General features: G+C 40.6%; 1 protein-coding gene across 1 annotated transcript; it reads right to left on the reverse strand.

The window, feature by feature from the left end:
* Positions 1-711: 711 nt before the first annotated feature.
* C1H6orf118 (chromosome 1 C6orf118 homolog) lies at positions 712-26,181 on the reverse strand. Its single transcript, XM_084818809.1, has 9 exons — positions 25,495-26,181; positions 23,868-23,990; positions 17,016-17,075; positions 14,820-14,944; positions 11,340-11,398; positions 10,249-10,436; positions 5,314-5,367; positions 3,671-3,732; positions 712-817 (listed from the first exon to the last, which is right to left on the reverse strand). The coding sequence occupies exons 1-9, from the start codon at positions 26,179-26,181 to the stop codon at positions 712-714; spliced, it is 1,464 nt and encodes a 487-aa protein (XP_084674935.1).
* Positions 26,182-26,793: the final 612 nt, after the last annotated feature.

The raw sequence follows: 26,793 nt of genomic DNA on the forward strand, positions 1-26,793 counted from the left end.
GATGTGTACTGGGATTTATATTACATGGATCAATAAATTGGTTCTCTGCAATGTTAGATTTCTAAGAAACAAAGTACCAAAATTACTGTATAAATCATAATTTTATGCTAGTTCTGGACACAAAACTTGCAACAAACAAATCAAGAGGTTTGGGGCTTGTTCTAATGAAGACCAGCACATTCAAAGCTAATTCTGGAAAACTGGAAATAGATATTGCAAAAAGATAAGCCAGGGTAAGATCTTAATTACACAGTCAATGGGTGCATCAATATATTTCATATGTAATATTTAATGACAACCTAAGGAATGAATCCAAAACCAAGTTTTATCAAAAGAAAATATCCTTATGAGCAAGCTTTTTCACCTCTTATTTTGCCACTAGAAATATGTTCAGTCTGCCAATCCTTTTAACATCTCAGACCAAGAGAGGTTATTAAATGTTTCAGATATTTATGGCAACACAGAGCCCAGATCTGCCTAAATGAATTTCAAATATGGTGGAAAGTCTCTGTCACAACTAGCAATCATTATTCCTACTTCTATGGTAAACAGAACTATCATTCTAAAGTCATGATACATTGTCATGTATGTTTTTTTAAAAAATGGAGACATCTTTCAGGGGTGGGGTTCAAATAGCATACAATACAGAAGTTCTAAGATCTCACATCATTCATTTTCCATAGTGGTGTTCCCTTCTTAAAAATGCAAACATTAAAGGTTCAAAAAAGAAAGAGAAGAATTTGATCCTTCTAGGTGTTCAAAGGGGTCTGCTTTCCCATCAAGTGTCAAGAAGTCCTTCACCAAGCCCCACAAACACCTAGAGATAAAAACAATAGTATTCTTATCAGTTAAGCCTATTGCTGTAAGTATTTGGCATAGACAGACACCCTACCATTTTCTTATAAAAGAGTAACCTCAAGTGTTGTGGAAAAACAGTAATCTACTCTTCCATCACCTCACCATTCCACATGGCAGTGGGTAACCTATGGGAGAGGATTTATGAATGATCAGTTACTTCTAAGGGAATGGTAGAGGCAGATGTTCTGCATCTATCATGATACCAAAGATTGATCCAGAAAATCTGTATAATGATGCCATCCATATAGAAAGTGCTTCATATCGTGAAGGCATGTCATAGAGATGAGCTCTCAGGATTTGCGACTGGGGATTGGTCAAAGCCCAAGACTTCCCTATCTAAGTTCATGTTGACAATGTCATCAGGAGCTTATATCTTAGCAGGCAACTTTCTGCAATGCACCTGCCTTCTGTTTGTGTCCTGTAAGACATGGGATGAGAGACAGCATGAAACTCCAATGAAAACTGCTCTGGACTATGGAAGATTGGAGTATAATGTAAGTAGTAGTAGTAGTGGTGGTAATATTCCAGCTTGTACAGTATATGCAGATCTGGGGGTAGGGAACTAATAGATGAATATTCCAAAGTGGTTCATTCCAGCTCTAACATCCTAATCTACCTCTAGTTTCACTTAAAAGACGTATTTATGCATGATCTATTGTGCTGAAATATGGATGGAGATATGCACTCAAATGGATGTCTCACTGAAAGCAATGCAGTATGGACAAACTATCTACGTTTGTATGCACATTCCAATGCACATTTGGATGTGCATTCTGATTCACGTCTGCGGTTCCTACACCAGGAAGTGATTTGCTCACACAATCTTGTTTATGCGCATGGATCTCCTTAAGTGGATTAGGGAGTGTAATTCCATATTTTTATACTGACCATATTATATGTTAATGTATCACTGGTCTTTTGTATTTTTGAATATTAAAGTTATGTTATATTATATTATATTATATTATATTATATTATTGGGGTTTTTTTAAAAAAAAATACTTATATTTCATTCACCACTTTGGGTGGACTTGGTCCAGTAAGGCAGCTTGTAAAAATTTAAATAAGAAATACATTTCAGAGAAATACAATATCTTAAGGAGATTTGGAAAGTGACACTAAACTAAAACATTTGGGTATTTGTGTGCAGGTAAATATTGACTCATGTAGACACGGGCCACATATTTTGCCTTCAGTTGAGTAGATAACATGGCACCTGAGATGTTGCTACCTGGAGACTGAGTAGCTGCATTATTAATCTGTGCCTTTCTGATAATTAATGCCATTTAAATGAGCACCAAGGGCAAAAACGATGATGCAGTCCTGACTTCACACAATTAGACACCCTCCTTCAAATATGCCCCCAAGACAGACTGATTCTCCCTGCTCCTCACAGTCTTTCAAAGTCCCTAATCTATAATGGAGAAGAGTTACGCCAGCTCCCAAAATAAGAACTGTAATAAAAGGAGGGCAAAATTTGTGAGCTCCCTCATTTATAAATTGTCTTATGCAAATATCCCCAAGGCACTGTACAATTTAAAAAGAATTTAAATGTGCATTTTACTGGGAGCAAAACTGAAATAGTCTTAAAAGTTTAACACATTAAAAAATATTTAGTGAGGGCATTTCTTTAACTGTCTGAGGGCTAATTACTTTTAATAATTAACAGCCTATAAATGAGACTAATTAACCTTGTATTCAAGTATTATCTGCTGCTAATTGCCTTAATATTTTCTTTCTAATAACCTCTAGGATGACCGTATTTTAATGATTTAAAATAAAATGGCTGGATTTTTACTTCTGAAACAATGATTTCTATTATTCTTGCAGGAATACAAGCTGTCCACGTTCTTCTCAGTTTCCTTTTTTCTGATATCATTAGGACTGGGCAAATTTGGCTTTTCTGTTCACAGTGCTAGACAACAGCATATACTTAGCTTTTCCCAAACAAAATCCTTTTCACTGATTGAGCAGTTATAACCGCTAACGAAAGGATTAATGAGAGATCCTGGTAGCAACCTTCTCCTGGTGATGAGCAATCCCTAATTATTCAGAGCTTTTTAACACTTGATCAAAAGCCCTCACACACCCTGTTCTAGAGACAGAGTTACTGTTTGGATTACTAATGCAACTTTGGAGGACTGATGGTAAAATAAAGTATTTCAAAAAGTCATCGCTAGTACAGATCCTGACAAACAGTGGTGCTGCACACTCATGTTTGTGTCTCATCACACTGTGTGGTGTTGGTGGCTGCACTGGAAGGAACATACAACAGTATGGCCAGTTTTTTCTTGGCACATGTCCCTTGGCTGGATCTATAGCTCATTCTCTCCTGAGGGACCCCAACGGTAAAATCCTAGGCATGTCTACTCAAAGCAGACCCCGCTGAGTTCAGTGGGACTCACTCCCAGGTTGTGCATAAGATTACGGCTTTCATGTAGCACCCATGAGCTACTTATCATTTGGGGGCACATTTTTACTAACTTAGGAAGATATTGTGGAAGGGGATGTCATAACCAGTCTGTGACATGTAGCATATACAGCCACACCAGGCTTCATTGTTCAGATTCTAGTAAAAAGAAAAAGTTGGCACTTTGCTCTCAGTCTTGATATGTGGGGACTCACTATTTACTCAGTGGTGAAGGAAATGCACTCTTCACATGTTCAGGATCACTTTTACCAGATCTCGCTACATGCATTCCATAATCAATCCTTAGCACTCGGGACAGATGCAAGGGGCCCAGTCTGACCCTTGGTGAATTCTGACACAAACTAGGCCCTGCCTAGTTTGTTTTGAAAGATTCAGACTCACCGCTGACAGTCTGTACTCAGCTTCTGCCTCTTTAATGCAGATGTGATATTGTGTTCAACATCCTGCAAAACACAAAATTTTTGTGACCTAAGAGTCTATCCCCTTTGGTTAAAAACATTTAGGTTGTATATTTCAAATACATAAAGTACTTCACCTCCATTATCTCAGAAATCTTTGCACATCCTTGTAAGGGCAGGTGCAATGTTATTGTTATATTGTTATGTTATCTTTGAATTGCAAATTTGGGAAGGTGGGGGCTACACATGATCACAGAGTGGCTAATAAGCCATGACCCTACATGTGCCAGCTGCATGCTGGGGGAATTAGCATAATTACTCTCAGTAGTGCAGTTTGTTGAGTCATGCAAACCCGGCCAGGGTGGCTTGTTGCTGTGGGTAACATTAAAGAGGCAGAAGCTGAGTAATTACACTAATCCTGCCGGCAAGTGTCCAGCGGATATAGCAGGGGAAATAAGCCACCATGGCTTATTTCCCGAGCTATGATTGTTGAACCAGGTCGGAAACTTGTCCAAGACCATCTACGGAGTTTGTGACAGGAGTGAGAGATTTCAGCTGGGGACTTTCAGCTCACAATCTTAGCCACAGTTCAGGTTGTGTAAAGGTAAGAGTCACAGTTACCTGTAATCAAGTTCTTAGAAGCACAGAGCTTAAAGGCACCAAGTGACCTTGCAGTCCAACCTGCCCCTATAGCCCATGGATTACCCTAAACAATGCTGACCACAATGCGTCACTAACACCGAGAGCAGATGCCCGGTGAAAAACACACCAGCCAATATGTAGCTCCAGATCATTCATCCTAGTGACCCAAGCAAGCTCTATGTTACAGAGGAAAGTAAACATGTTAATAAATGGATCATAGTGACAGCTACTGCTGGAGCCAATACTAATCAAGGATGCACACAGCAACTATTTCTCTTCCGCCACATATCAATTTTTTTCAACCACTTCATAGCAAGATTAGCAATGTGGCCACATTCATGAAAGAAGGTCTTGGGCACAATTTCATGAGTCATCCTCCACTGCAAGCCCATTTTGCATATGGCCCAGGCCCCTGTGGAGTTCTGTCCTGGTTCACAATGGGCCTGTTTTGAACTTGCTCACCAAAGGTCCTTCCAGCTGCCCCTTTCCCAAATGAGGGAGTAGCAGGGATGACTCAGGGCGACCCTAAGGCTCAAGATTCAGAACTGGATGCTGCTGTGAGCATGTGCTATCCCTGAGCCCCATCAAGCATGGCAAATGTGGTCCTTGATGCTTCTCAGCACCAAGAATGGAACAAGAGAACTATAAACCAAAGCACATCCAACTAACCCTGAAAAAAAGTTCCATGCATCCTATGAACGGGAAGGCTGTAGATGTCCAGGATCCAGCTCACAGGGTCAGCTTTGACTAACCTATATTGATTACCGATTCTGATGACAGGGCTTCACCCTGTGTTTCCATCCAGTCCAGTTTCAGGTGCCCCCATCCCATGACAGCATATTATTGCCTCCGAATTAGAACAGGCTGCTGCCCTGCCACTACTATGCACGGAGACCTTCTCTCAACATCAGGCTCACAATAGGTAACGATCATGATTTAAAGGTGACTTTGGTCCTCTCTGAAGGCCCTCTTTGGTAAACTTACCCTTATTTGTTTTTTCAGAAACTTGTTAGATGCCTGGAGTTTTGATGCTTCACCCTGCAAAAATAAAGAACACCAGGATTCTAAAATGTCTCACTGTATCTTCTGGTCAGTAAACAATTTAGTATTTTGGTCAAGGCTTAATTCTGTAGAATAAGAGTGTCCAAGAGCAAAAGAACAGTGCCATATTTGCAATATTGGTGCTGTACACACACACACACACACACACACACACACTGAAACCACCAGAAGACTCTTGTTCCGAGGCTGCAGAGCTCCGCTGGACTTTCCCATAGGTCCCTCAACTCTCTCTTTTTTTTTTTAATCATCTTTTGAGGGCGTTTGCTTAGCTCTGTCTGAGTTGCCATTAATGCCTTGGACAAAAAAAGGACGTAAAAGGTTGAGGGGAAGTTTTAAAAGGTAAGGCAATATGAGAAGGTGTAGTCTGCATTATCAATCTACTTAGAACTCTAACAAATGTTACCCCCCGCCCGGAGTATTCTCCAATAATGTTCTCAGTGGTTGATCCAGTGTTTAATTAAGCTGAGAGGAGTTTATCATTAAACCTGGCTGTAATCAGTGCAGCATCCCTGGATGCCATTTTGTGGCTGCTCAAGTGGATGCCATTTATATTTTATTTTATTTATTTATTTCAGAGAATTTCTATATCACTTTTCAGGGTTGATGTTTTTTAAACCCACCAAAGCTTTTTACAACATAAAATCATGATAAAATACAATAAAACCCATCATTAAAACAATAAAGCAGTGATTAAACAATAAAATCTTGTTACAATAACCACGGGTAGCTGGTAATTCTAGCAGTCAGGGAAACAGCTGAGCAAACTGTCTGAAGTTGTCAGTGGAAACCCTCCACACTAGGAGCCTGTCTGATCTCAGTGAAGAGATAGTTCCACATGGTGCCACAGTTGAGAAGGGTGCCACAGTTGAGAAGGCCCTTCTCCACACCATCGCCAAATGAACTGTGGAATGATAAGCAAGGCCTCCCCCTCAGAATGTAGGTATCAGGGTGGCCTATACAGGAAAAGACAATCTCTCATATAGGCCATCCTGGTCTCTATATTCTTAGGGGGGTGCCTTTTAGTGACTGCTGAAGGTATATGGCAGCCAGTTCACCCAAATGCCTTCTCAATCTGGTCTAGCCCTGATGTAACGATATCATGTAACAATGCCCTTTAGTCTTTTTCCATGCTCCTCTATTTCACTGAGTTTGCCTACATATAAGCCTTCTATGTCATCTTGGGATCAGCGAACTCCTCCAGATCAAGTTTTGAAAAACGATTCTGAGTGACCCTCTTCTCTCCCAACGGTCAGCACAGCCCAAGATACCTGGGGGTCCCCAGACCTCAACGCTGGCTATGCCAGACTGAAGAGCAGCTAGATTCTTTACAAGTTTCCAAATTATCCTTAATAGCTTGGAGCATAAAGACATGAAGGCTGCTTCACACATTCTGTGGCAGCAAAAGCATGTTTTGCTTCCTGCTCTTGGCAGGAAGCTCGTGTTTTCCACCTGTGTACATTACTATCTTATATATATAATTCAAAGTCAGGAGTTAGTTGGTCATCCCTTTTTGATTGCCTTTCAGTTGACCGATTCTCATGAAACACACTTCATTCGAAAGCTCTTAACATGCAGATTCCATGAATAACAATGGTTCTCACTATAATTCAAAGTTGGGAGTTTATTTCTGTCCTTAAAGGTTTGTGTTTTTTGAAGAATTAGCCTATCTTCTATAACAACGTACTATAAAGTTTTATTTTTAATATAAAAAAGTCAAGTATAATTAAACAAATGTAATTAATTGCAAATTGGAGCAAAATGAAATATGAACACAAAAAAAGTATCTGTACACCTTTATAAACAGAGGTGCAGGCCAAAGTATAATAATATGTGAGTAACATATGGCCTGCAAACAAATCATGAAGGGATAAAGAGACACCTACAGTTAAAAGTAACCCAGTCAAAATTTAGTTACTGCTCAGAAAGGAAGTCTCTAGCTGTTAATTTAACAAAATAACATTTAAAAATCTCTGTGCACCTTTATAAAAACAGGTGCAGGCCATAGTACAATGACATGCTAGTAACATACGGCCTGTAAACAAATCAGGAAGGGATCTATTCTTCCATGAGTTGTGTGTACTCATTGGCAAACCTCAAGATTCAAGTTGTCAATGGACCACAACAAGGACGTTACAATGGCTGCCCTGGAGTTTACACCAAGAACATTGTATGTAAGGAAGTTCTGTAAAGATAAAAGATGTAACACTTTGAATGTTTCAATAAACACAGTTAATTCAGTTAAACCTTTTGTTACATTTGATTTTTCTCCATGCACTGTGTTTGAGGGTAGCCAACTGGTTTTACTACAGGTTGATTGGATTCGATTGACTGATTGGATTGATTGATTTTGTCTTACCAGATAAATGTAAAAGGTTTTCTCTACTTCCATAAAAAGAGGAGAGTTTCCTCTGTCATGGATTCATTTCTAGGCCAGGGAGGGGAAACCTGTGGCCTTCCAGATGTTGGACTCTAATTTCCACCAGCCCATCCAGCATGGACAATGGTTAGGGATGTTTTAGTTCAACAATATCTGCAGGTACCCACCCCTGTCCTAAGGCAGTATTCCAGAACTCCCTGAATTTATTGCAGTCTAGTCTGATCCAGGCTTTATACTGGATCAATAGGATGCTTTGGGAGAGGGCACAAGGGAGCATTTTCACATAAAGGTATCCTTTTATGAAATATGAAACATTGGCCCAGTTCAGTGGTTTTATTGTTATATGCATGAGCCATAGACTCTTGTATTTTCACCTCCCCTCTTCTCCTCTGGTACAGCCACAAAGAAAGCAGAAGTTTTTACTTCCAATTTAAATTAACTGTAGTTCAGTATTATGCCTGAACCCTAAACTGTGGACAGTCTTAACTATAATTTATGGGAAGAAGCGAGTTTCATAAACCACAGTTTGAAGTTGGTTTATTTCACACAAACCATAGTTATGCTTCTGTAAAGCCTTTGATTGTGTGGATCACAACAAACTGTGGCAAATTCTTAAAGTGATGGGAGTACCAGACCACCTTACCTGTCTCCTGAGAAACCTGTACGAAGGTCAAGAAGCAACAGTAAGAACCAGACATGGAACAACCGATTGGTTCAAAATTGGGAAAGGAGTACGACAAGGCTGCATATTGTCGCCCTGCTTATTTAACTTATATGCAGAGTACATCATGAGAAATGCCGGGTTGGATGAATCAGAGGTCGGAATTAAGATTGCTGGGAGAATTATCAACCACCTCCGATATGCAGATGATACCACCCTAATGGCAGAAAGCGAAGAGGATCTAAAGAGCCTCTTGTTGAGGGTGAAAGAGGGGAGTGCAAAAGCTGGTTTGAAACTCAACATTAAAAAAACTAAGATCATGGCATCTGGCCCCATCACTTCCTGGCATATAGAAGGGGAAGAAATGGAAGCAGTGACAGATTTTACTTTCTTGGGCTCCAAGATCACCGCAGACGGTGACTGTAGCCATGAAATTAAAAGACGCTTGCTCCTTGGGAGGAAAGCTATGGCCAACCTAGACAGCATAGTAAGAAGCAGAGACATCACCTTGCCGACAAAGGTCCGTCTAATCAAAGCTATGGTTTTCCCAGTAGTAATGTATGGCTGTGAGAGCTGGACTATAAGGAAGGCTGAGCGCCGAAGAATTGATGCTTTCGAACTGTGGTGCTGGAGAAGACTCTTACGAGTCCCCTGGACTGCAAGGAGGTCAAATCAGTCCATCCTAAAGGAAATCAACCCTGAGTGCTCATTGGAAGGACAGATAATGAAGCTGAAGCGCCAATATTTTGGCCACCTAATGCGAAGAGAAAACTCCCTGGAAAAGACCCTGATGCTGGGAAAGACTGAAGGCAAAAGGAGAAGGGGACGGCAGAGGATGAGATGGCTAGATAGCATCACGGATGCAATGAATATGAACTTGAGCACGCTCCGGGAGAGAGCGCAGGACAGGAAGGCCTGGCGTGCTATGGTCCATGGGGTCACGAAGAGTCGGACACGACTGAACGACTGAACAACAAAATTATAGTTTGTTTATTTATTTTATTTGTACCCCGCCTTTCTACCAAGACATATGACACTCAAGTCTGCTTATAATCATAAAGGAAACTTGATTAGAACAAGAACAAAACAATGCATTAAACCCAAAGAAAAACACAGCAATAACAGAATAAAAACAGCATCAAACCCAACCAACCAGTTTGGTTGGTTATTCAACCAGCCAAAGGCTGCTTGAATAAAAGTTCTTGGCCTGCCAGTGAAAATACAACAGAGAGGACGTGAACCTAGCCTTCCTCAGCAGGGAGTTCCACAGCCTGGGGGTGGCCACCAAAAAGGCTCTCTTGCGTTGCCACCAAACATGCTTTTAAAGGTGATGTAATTAAGGGTCTCACCCGAATGCCTCAAGACTCAGGCAGAAGAAGGCCGTCTTTCAGGTAGCCTGGTCTCAAGCCATATAGTTGAGCAGATATAACATGTAATTCTGGCTAGTTAAAAATGGAAAGCTTCAGATCTGTTATTCATGGTCATGCCGGAGGAAAGGGGAAGAGGGAGCATGTGAGCCTGCAAGTCATTTAGGCTCCTTCTTGTAAATATAAACCATAGTTTATACAGTTAAACATCTGGTGTCATAAGATTAAGCATCTTATTTCTAAGCCATCACCCCAGTTATTGTTATTGTTGTTGTTTCCATTTCTATCCTACTTCCCAGCAGTGGTCTTGAAGCAGCTTACAAAGTATAACATAAACATAAAACACATAACATGCACTCAATTCAATTTTAAATGATTCAAAAAATAAACCAGGACGTAACACCTCCAACTTAATGGAAGAATGCAATGCCCCCATCTGCCTTAGATCTTACCTCTAATTCTTTCACCGTTTTCTCTCTGATATTTGCAATGCCAGCAAAAGTCATGGTATCTTTAATTTCTTTTTCCATTGCTTGAATCTCCTCCCATTTCATGATAATTTGACACCTCAGGGATGTAAGCTGCTCAGCACTGGAAAGAGGAGGAGTCTCTGATTTCCCCACCCGCTCACGGTCTTTTCCTGCAAGTGCAAAGAAGTGACTGTCACTCGGACAGGAGCATTGTGCTTGTGTAACCCACTGGTGTATTTTTCTTTAAGAATTCTGAGTGAGAATATTCCTGAACTTGCTCAGTAAAGGAGTGAGATAGGGAGTGGGCACCATTTTAGGCAGTTACCAAAACTGCAGTGTGGAAGAAGCTTGCTTTCTCCTCTTTGTAAGACCCTGAACCCTTGAAACAGATTAGTAGGGAGGTGTCGTTTTGATTTTTTTTTTAAGTTCATGTGCGTATGAGTTCCTTGTTGTTTATGTTCTTTTATAAAAGGTATATAAAGGACTGTTTACAAAGTTGTTCCTGTGTTGCTGGATCCTGGTCCATTTTGAGAAGATTGCTGCACAGCTGGAGTGAACCAAGCAGAGACTGTTTTCCTTCTTTGGCCAGCAGAAAGCTTCAGAGAGAAGTTTTAATCATATATTTTTTTATGTGGACTCAGGCTGAAAGACAGAATTTTGGGAGGGCTGTGCATTGTTTTATTGTTTTGGTGATAAGTGAATTGTTATGCATGTAAAATTATTACATGTGCATTATTATTGTTTTTAATAAAGAAATTAAAATGATATATGTTAATTGTGTATGTACAAGGCCTTTGCTGTGAGTCCCTTTAGAGACCCTGAATAAAAGTGTCTTTTATGTAAAGGTGTAAACTTGCACCTTTAATATCCAGAGGCAAAAGCAAAATAGGGTCAACACCTTGGCAAATTTTAAGATGAGAACAGGAGTGAAATAGCTTGCCATCTAATGCAGTCAGTGGGATATCTCTCCTAGCAACCTAACAGTGTGCAGGACTACATCACACTTCTTCTGAATGAACTATAAAACATATCACATGTCAATACCATTTATTCAAAGCAATGCTATTACTCACCTGCCATTTTTGAGTCAGACTGGCTCACCCACAGTTCAATTTCTAACTCATGTCTGAGTCTAAAATGGATAAGAAGGAAAGGTCTTATTAATTCCTATACATCAATAGCAGCAGTGTTTTGCAGACTTGCACAATATACATCAGAGCCAAGCAAAAATGGAGGAGCTGATCCTAGTGGATGTCTTTATATAGGGATTACAGGAAATGCAAAATGGGCCCAAATCTGCACTCAGGCATCACTGTGAGTCTCCTCATCCACGTATTTATTACGTGGATGAATTCAACACAGAAACTACTCTGTTTGAGAGAAACATGTCTGCGCCGAGGAGAAGAAAGGAGCCAGCATCAACTCCCCCCGCACCGCCTGTGTCAAAAGTTTCGAGAACAGAAGATAAAGGGGAATTATTTACTCTGATAAAGACTTTATCTTTGCAATTTATGGAGCAAGCCAAAAGATTGGATTTAATCCAAAATTCCATCACCGCATTGCAAGGAGCTGTAGATTTAATTAGTGCGTCATGGCAAGAAATGGAGACGAAAATTAATGAGCTAGAAGACCGAGTGGCAGGAAATGAAACTATGACACAAATTTGTTTTAAAAATGCCTCTGATAGAATTTCTCAACTGCAGGCCTTTACGAGGAGATCCAATGTACATATTATTGCGATTAAAAACCTGTCTAATGATGTAAAATTGCCTATTTTTGTGGATAAACTTTTGCATGAGATACTCCCTATCCCATCTGATTATTTACTTGATATTGAGGAGGCATGTCGTGTGCCAAATGCTAAGGGGACTGATTATACGATCATAGTCCAATTTGCAAAAGTCTCCACAAAGAATTATATCCTGCGTTTGGCAAGAGACGGTGGAAGCCTTTCCTGGAAACAAGATAAAGTTATGTTATTTCCAGACTACATCAAAGAGGTGGCAAATAAAAGAAGGCAATTTATCAAAGCAAAAAATATGGCAAAAGAAAGGAACTTACAATATTACTTAAAATATCCTGCTACACTTTGTAATGTGTCTGAAGGTCAGATGAAGGCGTTTCTAAATCCTGAAATGGCGGAGGCATGGCTGAATGTAAAAATGTGTGAAAATTCTGTCACAACCCCATGAACTGGAATCTTTAAACAAGTTTTATTAACTGCTTGTGTTTAGTCTACTTGGTCCAGGCTAGGTCAGAAGATAAATGATTATACATATATTTGTTTATTCTCTTTCATCTTTCTTTTTTCTTGCTTTTCTTTATATTTTTTATTTCAAAATAAACTTGTGCACATGCATTTATATATAAAATATATTACTGATTGTTGAAGCTTTATTTTAAGTTTTATTATTATATAACACTATATTTCTTCTTCTTATTGTTGTTGTTGTTGTTATTACTATTAATATAGGCTACTGGGAATGAACTGTAGACCTGTTCCTTTGATATAAGATTGATGATATGATATTGAAATGTAAGGTTGTTTATTAAACTGTAAGATTGTTAAGGTTATAGATATAGTTTTTAAAATAGAATGGCATCGGAGGCTGGGGGGTATTGCAGTTTAAACTTAATTCTTTAAAGGGGAGGGAGAGGGGGAGGGAAGGGGAGGGAAGGGAAGGGGAAAGCATCTTTTTCTTTTTTCTTCACTTCCTTTCCTCCTCCCTTTTCCTTTTTTTTCTTTTCTTTTTCCTTCTCTTTTTGTTATTGTGATGTCCTCATCAGAATATTGTATTGTTGGGAAATTGTAGTATTAATCAGGTCGTTGGTAATTTTGGTATTGTTTATTTCATTTATACAGATAAAATAAATAAAAATGTATTCCAAAAAAAGAAAGAAAGAAAGAAACTACTCAGATGGCAATCAGATTCTCCTGATAACCCTTTCTCAACACATATAAACAATTAAACAAGTCCCAATTTTTCTGGCCATTTCTATGTCACTGTATTTTAGTGGCTTTCCTTCTATGGCCTACATCACGACCCACCTTGGGTGCTTGACACAGGGCATATAAGGCAGGATATAACAATAAAACAATGAATGAATGTATGAATGAATGAATGGTTAACAAAGGACAGAACAAAAGAAAATATGCACCCCATGCATGGACTCTCCAGATTTTTATTTTTATTTTGTAATGAGCAGTATTAGATAATTACACATCAAACCAGGTTTGTCTCATTCAGCTCCACTACCTGCAGAGACCCGTATCTGGGGTTAATTAACAATATACACATGCTTTTCCATTTCTACTATATGTGGGAATTTGTAAAGCCAAATGCACAGCTCTGAACATTTGTGAATGTCAGTGACTAAAATGCGCCCCTTGATTAATTTGATCATCTTAGATTTAGAACAGCCCCATAAGATTTTAATATCGACAACTGAGACATCTACAGCAGGGAATCAAAATTACTGTATTAAAATCTGCTGATATAATTTGGAGGGCATGAGTCCTTTGGGATATTGCAAACATACAGAAAGCGTGTCAGACTTTGTTCACATCCTGCTCTTCATGCAGAGGGTGAAAAGGCAGATGAGCTACAGAATTCTTAATGAGAGCTGAAGGCTGTCATCCTCCTAACATAGTTATTAGGAAATAAGTCCCGTTGGATATAGTGCAACTCAGAGTAAACAAGTTTAGGATTGCACTGACAGCTGGAGCTCTACACACAGGCTATTGAAATCCCACTGAACAGAATAGGACTTAAGCAGCCTAACTGTGTGCAGGATTATAAAGATGCCACATACATTCCACATTGGAAAACAGGAAAATGTGTTTTATGCTAAGTGAATTGTTATATGGTAGGTGAGAATGTAACATGAATGAGCCATTTTGATCCACAGGAGAAAGTGGACAGTGTCCAACTGCATCATTCCATTAGCGCAAACAACATTGTGCTAGTGGGAACTAGATTCCAAACTATACACAAGAGAAGAATCCAACTAAAGCGATGTTTGCACAAGCGTGGTTGTGCAAACAGATTTGCATAACTCTTGCGCAACTCATTGTGTAGCATATTGTGCAATGCATTGTGCAACACGTTGTGCAACACGTTGTGCAACCGGTTGCACAAGCATAATGAGGAACTGGTTGCACAACAGAAAGATTCAACAGATTCAACAAATGCTAACGCTGTTTGCATTTGTGGAATGTCACTGTTGGATACTGCCCAGTAATTCCAGCACACCAATAACAACACCAAGGGACAACACGAAGAACACCTCTCTAGGTCCCCTCTGGCCATTTGTTTCTGCCCATTAATACTTTTATTGTGAGGCCACACTTCGCTGATCACCGTGGAACATGCAACAGGTGGACAGCTCTAGTGAGGAGTCATTTTGCTTGGCAAAACCCATTTCTAGATCCTGGCCCCTTGTCTAGAGAGTCAAGTAATCCCTGAGAATACTGGCTACCCTGATTAAGGGAAGATGTTTTCCATATATATGGTATACATTGTATATAAACATCTCACACTTACACAACTTACTCTTCATTTCTTGCTAAGGCCAATTTGGATTTCTGCACCAGGGCCTGTATGTTGTGCCTGTTCTCTTCTATTTCATGTGTCATCACTGTCCTCTTCTCCATGCCTTTTACTTCATTTTGCAAGGACTATTTAGTGGTAGAAAACGAAATGGCGTATTAGGACATTCCAGCCAGAGGGAAGGACAGGAGGTGTAACAAAACCAAGTTGTACTGCTTTCCTTCACTGGAGCTACAGGACTTCTCTTGAGTTTGTCTTTTAGTAACATTCATTTTGATGGAAAGTTATGAATAAGTAACTCCATGGGCAAATCTTAATACTTCCAAAGTAAAACTCATAAAACAAATAGAGATAAACACACAGCAAGATACTTTTGTGCATTTTATCTCTGGTTTCTAGCTTATGTCAGAGAGAAATTGCTATTTCCTATGGAGAGCAATGAGTAAAGTTATTGTTTATACAAGGGTGAAGAACCTGTAGGCTTCCATCATGCCAGCCAGCTGGGCCAATGGTCAGGGATGATAGGAGTTATAGTCCAACAACCTGTGGAGGGGCAGAGTTTACCACCCCTGATTGCCATCTGTCAGAGATTCTGTAGCTGTACCCTGCAGTACAGAGCCTGCACTGAGTAGGAGGTTGGACTAGATGATATCGGTGGTCCCTTCCAACTCAGTGACTGGGTTCGCACAACACGCTAACACACACTCAGTGGTTGAGTGTGGGTTGTTGTTGGACCATGGGTTAGTGTGTGGCCTAAATACACAACATTTTCCACATGGTGGCTTGTTAACCATACAGTGTGGCTTATATTTCTCAAACAAGCCACCTTGAGAACCCATGGTTCATTGTTGGGTTGCCCGGGGTGGTTAACAAGCCACACTGCAAGGTTAAGAAGCTGCCCTGCAGAAAATGTCCTGGGTTCTGATAATATGCTAATCCACAGTTCAACAAACAACCCATGGTTACCATGAGTGCGGGTTACCATGTTGTGCGACCAGCCCCTATAATTCTAACCAGTTGAGGACCAATTCCCATATGTGTGTACATCACTTGATTGCTCAGGACAATGACTCTCCAATGAATATTTGAATTGATTCTATTGAAAACCCTTATATTTGAGGCAATGTGAGATGACATGAAGGTTCTGTTTGTGGTGTTCTGAGCTGCAATCATGGTCTCTTTAACAGGCTAAAATTTGCAGCAGAGTATGTGGCGGTCTGGAGGAAAAGAAGTATAATAGTTTTCTTGTGACCAATAGCTTAGCTTTAAAAGATATTGTTGATGCATATTTTTCAAGACAAAATAAAGAATGCCGAGCAATATACAATACAACACAAGAATACACAGACCAGATCAAAACATGCAGCAGAATGAAGACATAGATAGAGTGGCCTGTACAACTTCAGACTACGGATGAGGGATACCATCTTTTAATGCTCCCTATGTAACAAGCTTCCTGGGAGAAAGGTTCTAACCCAGACCTTTGTTATGTTGGTTTCCTATTTGCACGGGGGGGGGGGGGGAGCGCATGCGCACACACTTTATAGAGGGAAGTGTTCCAAAATGTGATTCCTCCATCTGCACTCTGAAGCAGTGCAATCCATTCTACCCCTTCAGCATTGTACCACTTCATTCTGCTGCAAGTGTAGGGCAGGCCTAAAACAACCCACACAGAAAGGAATGCCAGCCCAGATCAAACATTAGAAATAGGAGACACTATGGTGTCATGCTGTCTGAAACTGGGGACTCTTCATGTGTGAAGTATGCCTGGCAATAAGTGTCATCTATGTTCTATGAGCAGGGCCAGCCCTATCATTAGGCAGAATAAGGCAGTTGCCCCAGGTGCAGGTGCTGTGTGGTGCAGCGTGGGCAACGGTGGTATCCACCTGACCATCCTCCTATGTTTGAGGTCAGAGCTGTGTGTTCCAGGTTGTGTGCCCTGCACCCCCAGCTAGCCTGTTGCCCTCAGGTGCAGTGGAGAATACTATCCCATCACCAATGTTGAAATGAGATTCAGCTGCTAGTCTGGTCAAGTTCTATAGGTGGAATGGGGATGGGGAGACCATTTTGTCCTTCACCTCAGGCAGCTAAGTGTCTTGGGCAAGCCCTGTCTATGAGCCCATAAGGAAGAATGCTTTGCAACAACAGACCTCATAGAATTATACATTGACATACACTGGATACAAAAAACAATATTACTCTGTATTGCATTGTAGGTAGGGAATCCAGGAGAATCACCATGTAGAGCTCATATTCATTCTGCAAGATATAGTCAAATAAGAATGTTAGGAAACAGTTATACAATTTTCATTTAGAGACTGCGTTTTGCTGTTCTTTGTTCCCAAACTGTGAATTTGGAAGAGGGGAAGACATCTCACTTCTCTCTTCCTGTCCTTTAAAATACATTTAATGCTTCCCATAAGATGCACTTGAGTCAATAAGAAACACCTGGTAAACTGTAATTAAATTAACAAAATTCTAACACAATTTTAGAGCTGTCAAATAATTACAGGCTGTGCAATTTACTTAATTAATTGGTAAATTAACCACATGCAGTGCAATTCTATGCATGTCTATAGAAGCATGTCCTACTTTGTCCAATGGGGTATACTCCCTTAAAAATGTGTATAAAAGCACAGTCTTACTTATAAAAATATTTGCATGTTACCACAACTTCAGCATGGTGGCTTATTGGAGAATACTGAAAAAATTATGTCATTCAAATGTGAAATACTTTAAAGTAACCACTCATTTTTTAAGGAACATATTTTTTTCTTCTTTTTCATTACTCTAGGCATCTGGAATATAGAATATACCCTACTGAAATAATATATCAGAGCCGGAGGGAGCAATCCTATTGCTGCTAGTCAGTGGCTAAACAGCCATAGGATATCTTGTTTTCAGGGAACCGACCTTGGAGCCCGTGCTCTGAGGTCGGTTCCTGGAGAACCAACCTCCCCCCACTTCCACGCTGCCTCAGAGGCAGCGCAGAAGAGCCCTGTGCTCCACGCTCACAAGAGGAGCATGGAGCGGTCAAAAAGGGGCATGGCTGGAGGCATTCCAGGGCAGGGAGGGCCGAAATGTCTGTACGACACATCCTATGTGCCATACGGCAGCCTCCTCCCTTGCTCTGCCCTCCTGCGGCTAGACAGCCACAATTGGCTGTCTAGCCAAAAATGCAGGGCAGGAGGAGCGCAGAGGGAATGATCCCCTCCATGCTTCTCCTGCCCTGCATTGGATAGGCGGTCACCTCCAAGTTCAGAGTCTTAATATATGACCAAACTCAAATTCCATCAGTATTTTATTTTTATATATTATTTAATCCCTTTCTTAGCCGGCTTTCAAGAACACAGGCTCCCAAGGCACCTTATACAACAGTACAACAAATTTATTAATAAAATTATATTATATAGGAACATTTTAAAATAACACTAGTTATAGCAAAATACAATTTCAGGATCATGAAAGATTTAAGATTTAAAATATGGAGACTGGCTTTTATTCTTTTTGTCAATGAGCCCGACTTACAAAGCAATTTTAATTTGTTTGGAGATCATAAGTATATATAACCCATATAAATTACCCATTGCCTAGGGCTGGTTTGCACAATCACAGTGAGGGAGATAAGCCATGGTGGCTTATTTCCCTGCTGCATGTAGCAGGCACATGCCAGCCATATTTCCCCAATTACACTTACTGGGGCTGTTTACTGTGTCATCGGAACCCGGGTGGTGGCATGGCTTGTTTATGGGGCAGGCAGCAAGCCTCCAATAACCTGACAACAGCCCATGGGTTATTGTAAGGTTGCCGACCCTTCAAACAAGCCATGCCATCCAGGTTCAGACAACACAACAAGTGAGGATAATTAGGGAAATCCATCCAGCATGTCACCGGAGAGGTTAACAAGCCACTGTGGCTTGTTAACTACACCGCGATCATGCGAACAAGGTCAAATGGTTGTAATGTTACTCTGTCATTGGTAAAATTCTTTTTCCTTAATAAGAAAGGAGTCCTTTCCGATGCATCATATAACTACTGCACAGAAGGTAAGTCCCAGCAAAGTTCATTACAGAACTGCCATTTACAGAACAGATCATGAACAGATCCGAAACCTACCTAGACTCAAGCAACACTCTGTTTCTCCTACTCACCCTCCTCACACTATAACCTCTACCCTTAATGTTGAGTGGCAGTGGGGTCATTGGCCCCACCCCTGACATCACATGGCTCCCCTGGCCCAACCCTCAGTAGCCACGGATTAGCCATGGATGGCTGAGCAGAGGAAGTCAGTGCTCATAGACTTATACATGCTTATACATGGGACCTGGAGCCCTGCATGATCAGGGTCCCAATTCCCATGGAAGCCTATGTATGTAGACATCTACATGGATAAGCTTGATATCCTTGCATAACACGTGGATGTTGGGGGCAGACCCAGGGAGGCTGCATGATGTTAGGGGCAGGGGCAGTGATACAGCCCACTGTTGACTTCCTTTGTCCTCTCCCTTCGCAATCAACATACCCTGGGAACCAAGGCTTCAGGCTAACACTACTTTATTAATAAATGACTAGCTTCTTTACAAATGCAGATTCTAGGAAACTCTCAGACTGCATAGAACCAGCTAATCCACACATCTACAAATATCAATGGAGGATACAAAGAGAAGTTGCCACCAGTCTGGGCATGAACTTCATGGCCAGACTTGCACTGCAGGGATGCCCCTCCCTTAGAGTGGCTCCCTCCTATGTTGGCTTCCATGAGTGGCCAACCTGGTGGAGCATCTGAGCCCTGCCCCTGACTTTTCCCACTTTGCTCTGTGATGGACCCTACATCCCTCAAGTCTCGCCCCTTGCCCTCCTCCTCCTCTGAAACTTGAGTCCTCACAGTGGAGAAATGGGGGAGCTGTTCAGGCTGGGCCATATATGTGTCAAGGTCCTGGGAAGAAAGTCTCGCCATATCTGGGCTCACTTGGGAGGGTGCCTCCTTCTGTTCTAGCTGTTCCTTCTGATTCTGAATCTGAGCTGCCAGACATCTCCACATGCTCAGATTCACTCCTTTCCCTCCCCCTTTTTTAATATGTTTTATTTATTTTATCTTTATAAATGAAATAAACAATACCAAAATTACCAACAACCTGATCAATACTACAATTTCCCAACAATACAATATTCTGATGAGGACATCACAATAACAAAAAGAGAAGGAAAAAGAAAAAAAGGAAAAAAGGAAAAGGGAGGAGGAAAGGAAGTGAGAAAAAAGCAAGAAGATGCTTTCCCCTTCCCTCCCCTCCCTCCCTCCCCTTTAAAGAATTAAGTTTAAACTGCAATACCCCCCAGCCTCCGATGCCATTCTATTTTAAAAACTATATCTATAACCTTAACAATCTTACAGTTTAATAAACAACCTTACATTGCAATATCAAATCATCAATCTTATATCAAAGAAACAGGTCTACAGTTCATTTCCAGTAGCCAATAATAATAATAATAACAACAACAACAACAACAACAATAATAAAAAGAAATGTAGTGTTATATAATAATAAAACTTAAAATAAAACTTCAACAATCAGTAATATATTTTATATATAAATGCATGTGCACAATTACCCTCAAACAATAAATTTAAATACAGCATACCATATCTATTTTGAAATAAAAAATATAAAGAAAAGCAAGAAAAAAAGAAAGATGAAAGAGAATAAACAAATATATGTATAATCATTTATCTTCTGACCTAGCCTGGACCATGTAGACTAAACACAAGCGGTTAACAAAGCTTGTTTAAAGATTCCAGTTAATGGGGTTGTAACAGAATTCTCATGCATTTTTACATTCAGCCATGCCTTCGCCATTTCAGGATTTAGAAACGCCTTCATCTGACCTTCAGACACAATACAAAGTGTAGCAGGATATTTTAAGTAATATTGTAAGTTCCTTTGTTTTGCCATTTTTTTGCTTTGATAAATTGCCTTCTTTTATTTGCCACCTTTTTGATATAGTCTGGAAATAACATTATCTTGTTTCCAGGAAAGGCTTCCACCGTCTCTTGCCAAACGCAGGATATAATTCCTTGTGGAGACTTTTGCAAATTGGGCTATGATCGTATAATCAGTCCCTTTAGCATTTGGCATGCAACATGCCTCTTCAATATCAAGTAAATAATCAGATGGCAAAGGGAGTGTCTCATGCAAAAGTTTATCCACAAAAATAGGCAATTTTACATCATTAGACAGATTTTTAATCGCAATAATACCTACATTGGATCTCCTCATGAAGGCCTGCAGTTGAGAAATTCTATCAGAGGCATTTTTAAAACAAATTTGTGTCGTAGTTTCATTTCCTGCCACTCGGTCTTTTAGCTCATTAGTTTTCGTCTCCATTTCTTGTCATGACACATTAATTAAATCTACAGCTCCTTGCAAGGCAGTGATGGAATTTTGGATTAAATCCAGTCTTTTGGCTTGCTCCATAAATTGCGAAGATAAAGTCTTTATCAGAGTAAATAATTCCCCTGTATCTTCTGTTCTTGAAACGTTTGACACAGGCTGTGCGGGGGGAGTTGATGCCGGCTCCTTTCTTCTCCTCGGCGCAGACATGTTTCTCTCAACAGATCTTGCAGGTCCTCAGATGTGCTCAAATATTGTTAACATTTCTTAAATCATCCCTCAGAAGTTGTTGATATTTCTTAAGGCATATATTATTATGGAACACGTCAGCCCTGTTTTCTCCTATGAAACAGGAGTCTCAGTCCAGCTTTTTGTGCTGGTAAAGCTCTGGAGAGATAATCCTGGAATCCAGCCCCCCCATCTCGAGCGGGGTACTTTTCTCCAAGATATTATCCAGATGTTGCCTTGCCCCCCCTTTTAATTCCAGGGGGAATAAAAGGGTTTTTCAACCTTTTAAAAAGCTGTTTGAGAAAGCTCCCACAGAGCGCCCGTGGGATGCTACCAGAGCGACATTGGTTCCAACCGGAAGTCTGCTCAGATTCACTCCTGACACCCTGCTCCCACTTTCAATGTGTGCACCTCATCCATGCAGTTAACATGTGAAGTGGGTTATATCTCCCATCCAGCAGTCCTCCAAGCTGAGCTGATTACAGGCAACTGTACTTTAAAACACCATACTTATTCTAGATGTTTCATGGCCATTTTCATGGACACTTCCAGCTGATGAGAATTGCTGTCAATGTGGACAGACTTGACATTATACACTCACCAATTTTGTGTTTAAGGTCCTCTGTGGTTTTAAGTATTGCACCATTACCTATGGCAGGGGTGGTCAATTTGCAGTACTCCAGATGTTTTGGCCTACAGATGTTTTGGCATACAACTCCCTTCAGCCCTAGCCAGCATAGCCAAAGGTGAGGGATCATGGTGGCTGTAGGCCAAACATCTGGATGGCCATATTGCCCATCCCTGATTTATGGCTTAAAAAATATTTCTAAATCAGAATATTAGAAAGAACATTATTTTCTATTTTTATATCCTTTAAAAACATTTTATCTTATGTTTATGATGTTTATGGGGTGTTATGTTTTCCTGAATAAATCTGTCATTTGCTCCTTCTGTGTTTTGTCTGTTATTCCCCCTTTGATGTTCAAAATTTGGAAGCCTTGTCTGATGGCTGAGACATGCTGCATCTCATATAATACTGAGAAAGGAGAACCACCTGTGTGTTGCCAGAAAGGTGTGTATGGACTCATGTCAGCAGATTCCTGGTTGTATGGAAGCTGAGGTAATTCCGCCATCCAGGTGTAAAGAAAAGTTTGCATTGGTGGAAACTACCAGAGTTAGATTCTTGGTGAAATCTGACTTGCCTATCCTCATTCATGAGTGTTTAACTCATCACGGAATAGTGACAAGCTTCCCCAATCTGGCACCCTCCAGATGTTTGAACTGCAGCTTCCTTCATCTCTGACAATTGGCTGTGCTAGCTGGGACCAATAGGAGTTGTAGTCCAAAACATCTGGAGGACACCAGCTTGGTGAAGGCTAGTACAGAGATTACCAACCATTCAGAGAGCACAGGACAAATGAGATGTGACATCATTCACTCAGCAATTGTATGAAGGTTTTTAAAAAGCAAATCACAGGCACGGGGGTGGGATTTTGGATCTGGATTTGGGACCACAGTGGGAGGGGGCAAAGAGTTAAGGGCCTCGTCCCCTCCCCATCCAGGTCTCACACACACACTGCACCTGCTATGTACTTTTTCAAAGATCACACAACTGCTAATTGGGCAAATGGTGTCACATCTAGTTTGGCCCTAAGAAATGGTCATGTTAAGCAAGTTAGAAGTTTTCACATTTCAGCACTCTAATGGCATAGCATTATTAGCAGCAGCAATGACTCTATAATACATAGGTTAAGATTCAAGAGTCCCAACACTTAACATGAGGGTACAATTGGTGTATTTGCACTGCAATGGGATCTGAAGGTCAACTGGGTCTCATAAGGTCATTTAAGTAGCTTGAGGAAGGAGAAGAGGGAAGGAATGGGATTCTTCATAGTGAATTCTATGGGCCTTTCTGTACCCTAGACATCTTAGAGGGTAGAGAAATCCTCTAGCAACTTGATCTATTTGTCTACGAAAAAGTGAGGAATTGCCTGATATGTAGGTAGAGCCAGATTACTCTGGCTTCTTTCTGAGGCATAGATCTGCCTGCAGCTGCAATGGATTCAGTAATTGTTTATGTAGGGGCAGTTAAAGTCATTTTATAGAATCAGACTACCGGTAGTCATGCCTGATTGCAAGATGTATTTATTTATTTGATTTATACCCTTCCTTGCTACCAAAAAGTGGCACTCAAGGTGACTACAATGTAGACAGAGAATGGGAAAATACCACACCCTGCAAACGATAACTTTTGTGCATGTCCTTTGCATTCAGAGTTGTTGTTAGGGAGAGGTTGTCTGAGCTATATAGAGCCGTAATTATTTTGTTGACTCAGCAACAATTGGTCAGAGACAAATAAAGAGTTAAATAGCAGCATAGATGTCAAAGCAAGCCCTTAGGATACAAGGCAGTAAACATTAGGAACAGCACATACCTTCACTTCCTTCAATATATCACCAAATATCAAAGAGCTGTTGCAGATATCTTCAAACACATCACCAACAGCTTGCAACCGGTAAAAATGTGGGCGGTTGCAATCACAGATATTCCGTAGTGCCTGAAAGGAAATATAATAAATTCATAAGGTTTTAAGAATCAGGGCAAGATCTATTGCTCTGGCTGCTACATGCAGGCAGAATATGAATTTCCAGACCAACATCCAGACCAAGCACTCTTCCAGGTGGTGAGAGCTATAATTTTGTTCATAAGAGGCATTTTTTGTCAAGAAGGTTCTGGGACAGAACATTTGTTCAACTAACCTCCTGTATCATCCAGAGATCATTTTCCTTCTTACATAAGCTCACCCTATCATGCTATAGACAAGATGTGTACACACTATGCTAACAAAGTTAAATAAAATTGTGCACTCAGGCAGTCCAAATGTTAAGCCAAGGAAAGCTGGATTCTGTGACCTGCCTAAATTATGCAAACTGTATATATTAGCATAATTTCTCAAATTTTGAATAATTTATTGGTGGGTTTCTACTAGAGGTCATGGGAGGGGCAAAGATATGTCACACAAAACTATATTTTAAGTGTGCCATAGAATTCTTCAGTGCTATAATTTTCAGAATATCTAAACAGGATATTATAGCCAAGTTAGATCTGGCTGTCAAAGCAAGCTCGAGGTGTCTCACCATTTAAGAAGATACATATGAACTATACTATTAGGTGCAGATTTGGTACATATCAGCAACTATGTACACCTTGGCTTCTTTACAGCAACATTAACTAACTTGCGTTCAGTATCTTTGTGAATGTCTCTTTGCATTCAGCAATGATGATTTTGGTTGCTTAGCAACATTTGGTCGAAGATGATGGAGGGAGCAATCCTATGGCGACTAGACAGCAGCTAGATGGCCATAGGATATCTGGTTTTCTGGGAACCGACCTTGGAACCCACACTTTGAGGTCACACAGCCAATGTGTCGTACAGCAGCTGCCTCCCCCACTCTGCCCTCCTGTGGCTAGACAGCCACAATCGCCTGTCTAGCCGAAAATGCAGGGCAGGAGAAGCGCGGCAGGAACGATCTCCTCCGTGCTTCTCCTGCCCTGCTTTGGATAGGCAGTTGCCTCCAAGTTCAGAGGTGGCCACCTATCTGGATAGGATTGTGCCCTATGATGTTAAATGTCAGCACAGATGCCAAAACAAGTGTTTTGAGAGCTCTCAGATGATGTTTCACTAAATATTAGAAAAAGTACATACTTTCACTTCCTTCAAAATTGTAGGGAAAGCATATGTATGGATTCCAGGTGAGTGTAACTGGGGTATGTGAAGGGGACCTTATATGCAATGGACACCATTGCCATGATGGTTTCAGCAAGCTAGAATGTTGCAGCTTACCTAAAATGTGGCATAGATTCCATAGTAATTTGGACATCTCCACCCAACCTAGAACCCCTGGACTCCTACACAGTACAAGCAAAGCTAATTCAGCATTTAAGAAAATGGTTCTTTCAAATCCATTCAGTTATCCACTCTAAGTTTACATGTGTTTGGAGTATGTCTTTATAATTTTAATGTAACTCCCTTTATAATTCCCCTCTACTGATTTACTTACCTGAGCCAATTTCCTTTCATGCTGCTCTGCTGACTTGCTCCCGATGTAGTCATTCTCCAGCAAATCCTGCTTGGCAATAAAATCCTTCTGAAATTGCATGAATTTGTGAAATTGGTCTGTTTTGGTCACACCAGCCAAATAGGAAGGAAGGAATTCATATTCATCTTTAATATCTTCCATGACACAAAGCCGACTATTCTTGGTTGGTTTGTATTTCAGCACCTTCATCTCTGGAACTTCTAGCTCTTCCCTTATAAGTTGCTTTTGAAATATGCCACCCCTATCCTCTGTTTCCTCAGGAGCCTCCTTTTTTTGTAGTTTGGAAGCAGCAGCACTGAGTGACGCATGTACTGGAGCTGCAGAGCTGGCCTTGGATGCCCGAGGTTGGCGATATGAATGAGAAGCAGATTTGGCCCGGGTGGGAGTTGGTGTGCCATTGTCACTGGTCAAAGTATTCTTTGACTTTCTGGATGCCTCACTGGGTGCTGTGAACTGGGCTCTTTTTCTCAGGATTAAAGCAGATTTTTTTGCACTTTCCCAGTAGTTGTGTTTTACCAATTCTTGAGGCTTGAAAAGCTTGTCCTGGTTTAGGTGGCCTGAGGTGTAAAGCTGAATTTGAGCTTTGTGGGCCTTCTCCACTCCATCTAAGAGGTCCGTAAGGTTGTTTTTTTTATTCCTCTCTGCCATGTTGAATGTTAGTCACTGTGCATACCAATAGAATTTACAGCTTATGTGGAATAAAGAGAAACACTAACCTCAGCATCCCTCATGAGTCATGACTAAATTAAGTCCCATTAATTTCAATGGATCTAGCAACTCTGGATCTAGCAACTCATCACGTTTAGTGAACATGTGTTCTGAGGATGTTAAAGACACTCTACAGGTGTCCTTGAGCAATGACCTATCTAGCAAGGCACTGATGTTATAGACAGCGCCCCACAAGGAGGGAGCTGTAATTCCTGAGGCAGACCCTTCTCTAAGGACCTATATGCCTATATAATCCCACATGCATTTTAAGAAGATGAAGGTAGGTTATTTTCCCTCTTAGAAGGGCTGCTTGAAGAAAGCAAAGAGGAATTCTCTCTGTCTAAATTGATGTATCAAACTACATTTCAGAGCCAGTCTAACATGCCATCCATGCTATTTATTCTCCTTGGAGTGAGGGGGACTTTGGGCAAAATAAAGAGAGAAACAGTACTTGTGCTCTGTGGGAAATAGAATTCACCTTATGAATGAAGGCTGAATTGAATCATATTACTTTATCCCATTTCTTGGGCAGGCAGAGGTTGTTATAGATTT

The sequence above is a fragment of the Heloderma suspectum genome, chromosome 1 (genome assembly GCF_057233095.1).
Source record: "Heloderma suspectum isolate Gila_16-S chromosome 1, 16-S_ref, whole genome shotgun sequence".
Taxonomy (NCBI): Eukaryota; Metazoa; Chordata; class Lepidosauria; order Squamata; family Helodermatidae; genus Heloderma; species Heloderma suspectum.

Excerpts from the sequence above, each read along its gene's own strand:
- C1H6orf118 (XM_084818809.1), bottom strand. The coding sequence starts at position 26,181 with ATGGCAGAGAGGAATAAAAAAAACAACCTTACGGACCTCTTAGATGGA. Across the intron at positions 17,076-23,867 it reads ATATATTGAAGGAAGTGAAG|AATGAATATGAGCTCTACAT; the intron begins GTATGTGCTGTT and ends TATATCTTGCAG. Across the intron at positions 11,399-14,819 it reads GCCTTAGCAAGAAATGAAGA|ACTCAGACATGAGTTAGAAA; the intron begins GTAAGTTGTGTA and ends TATCCATTTTAG.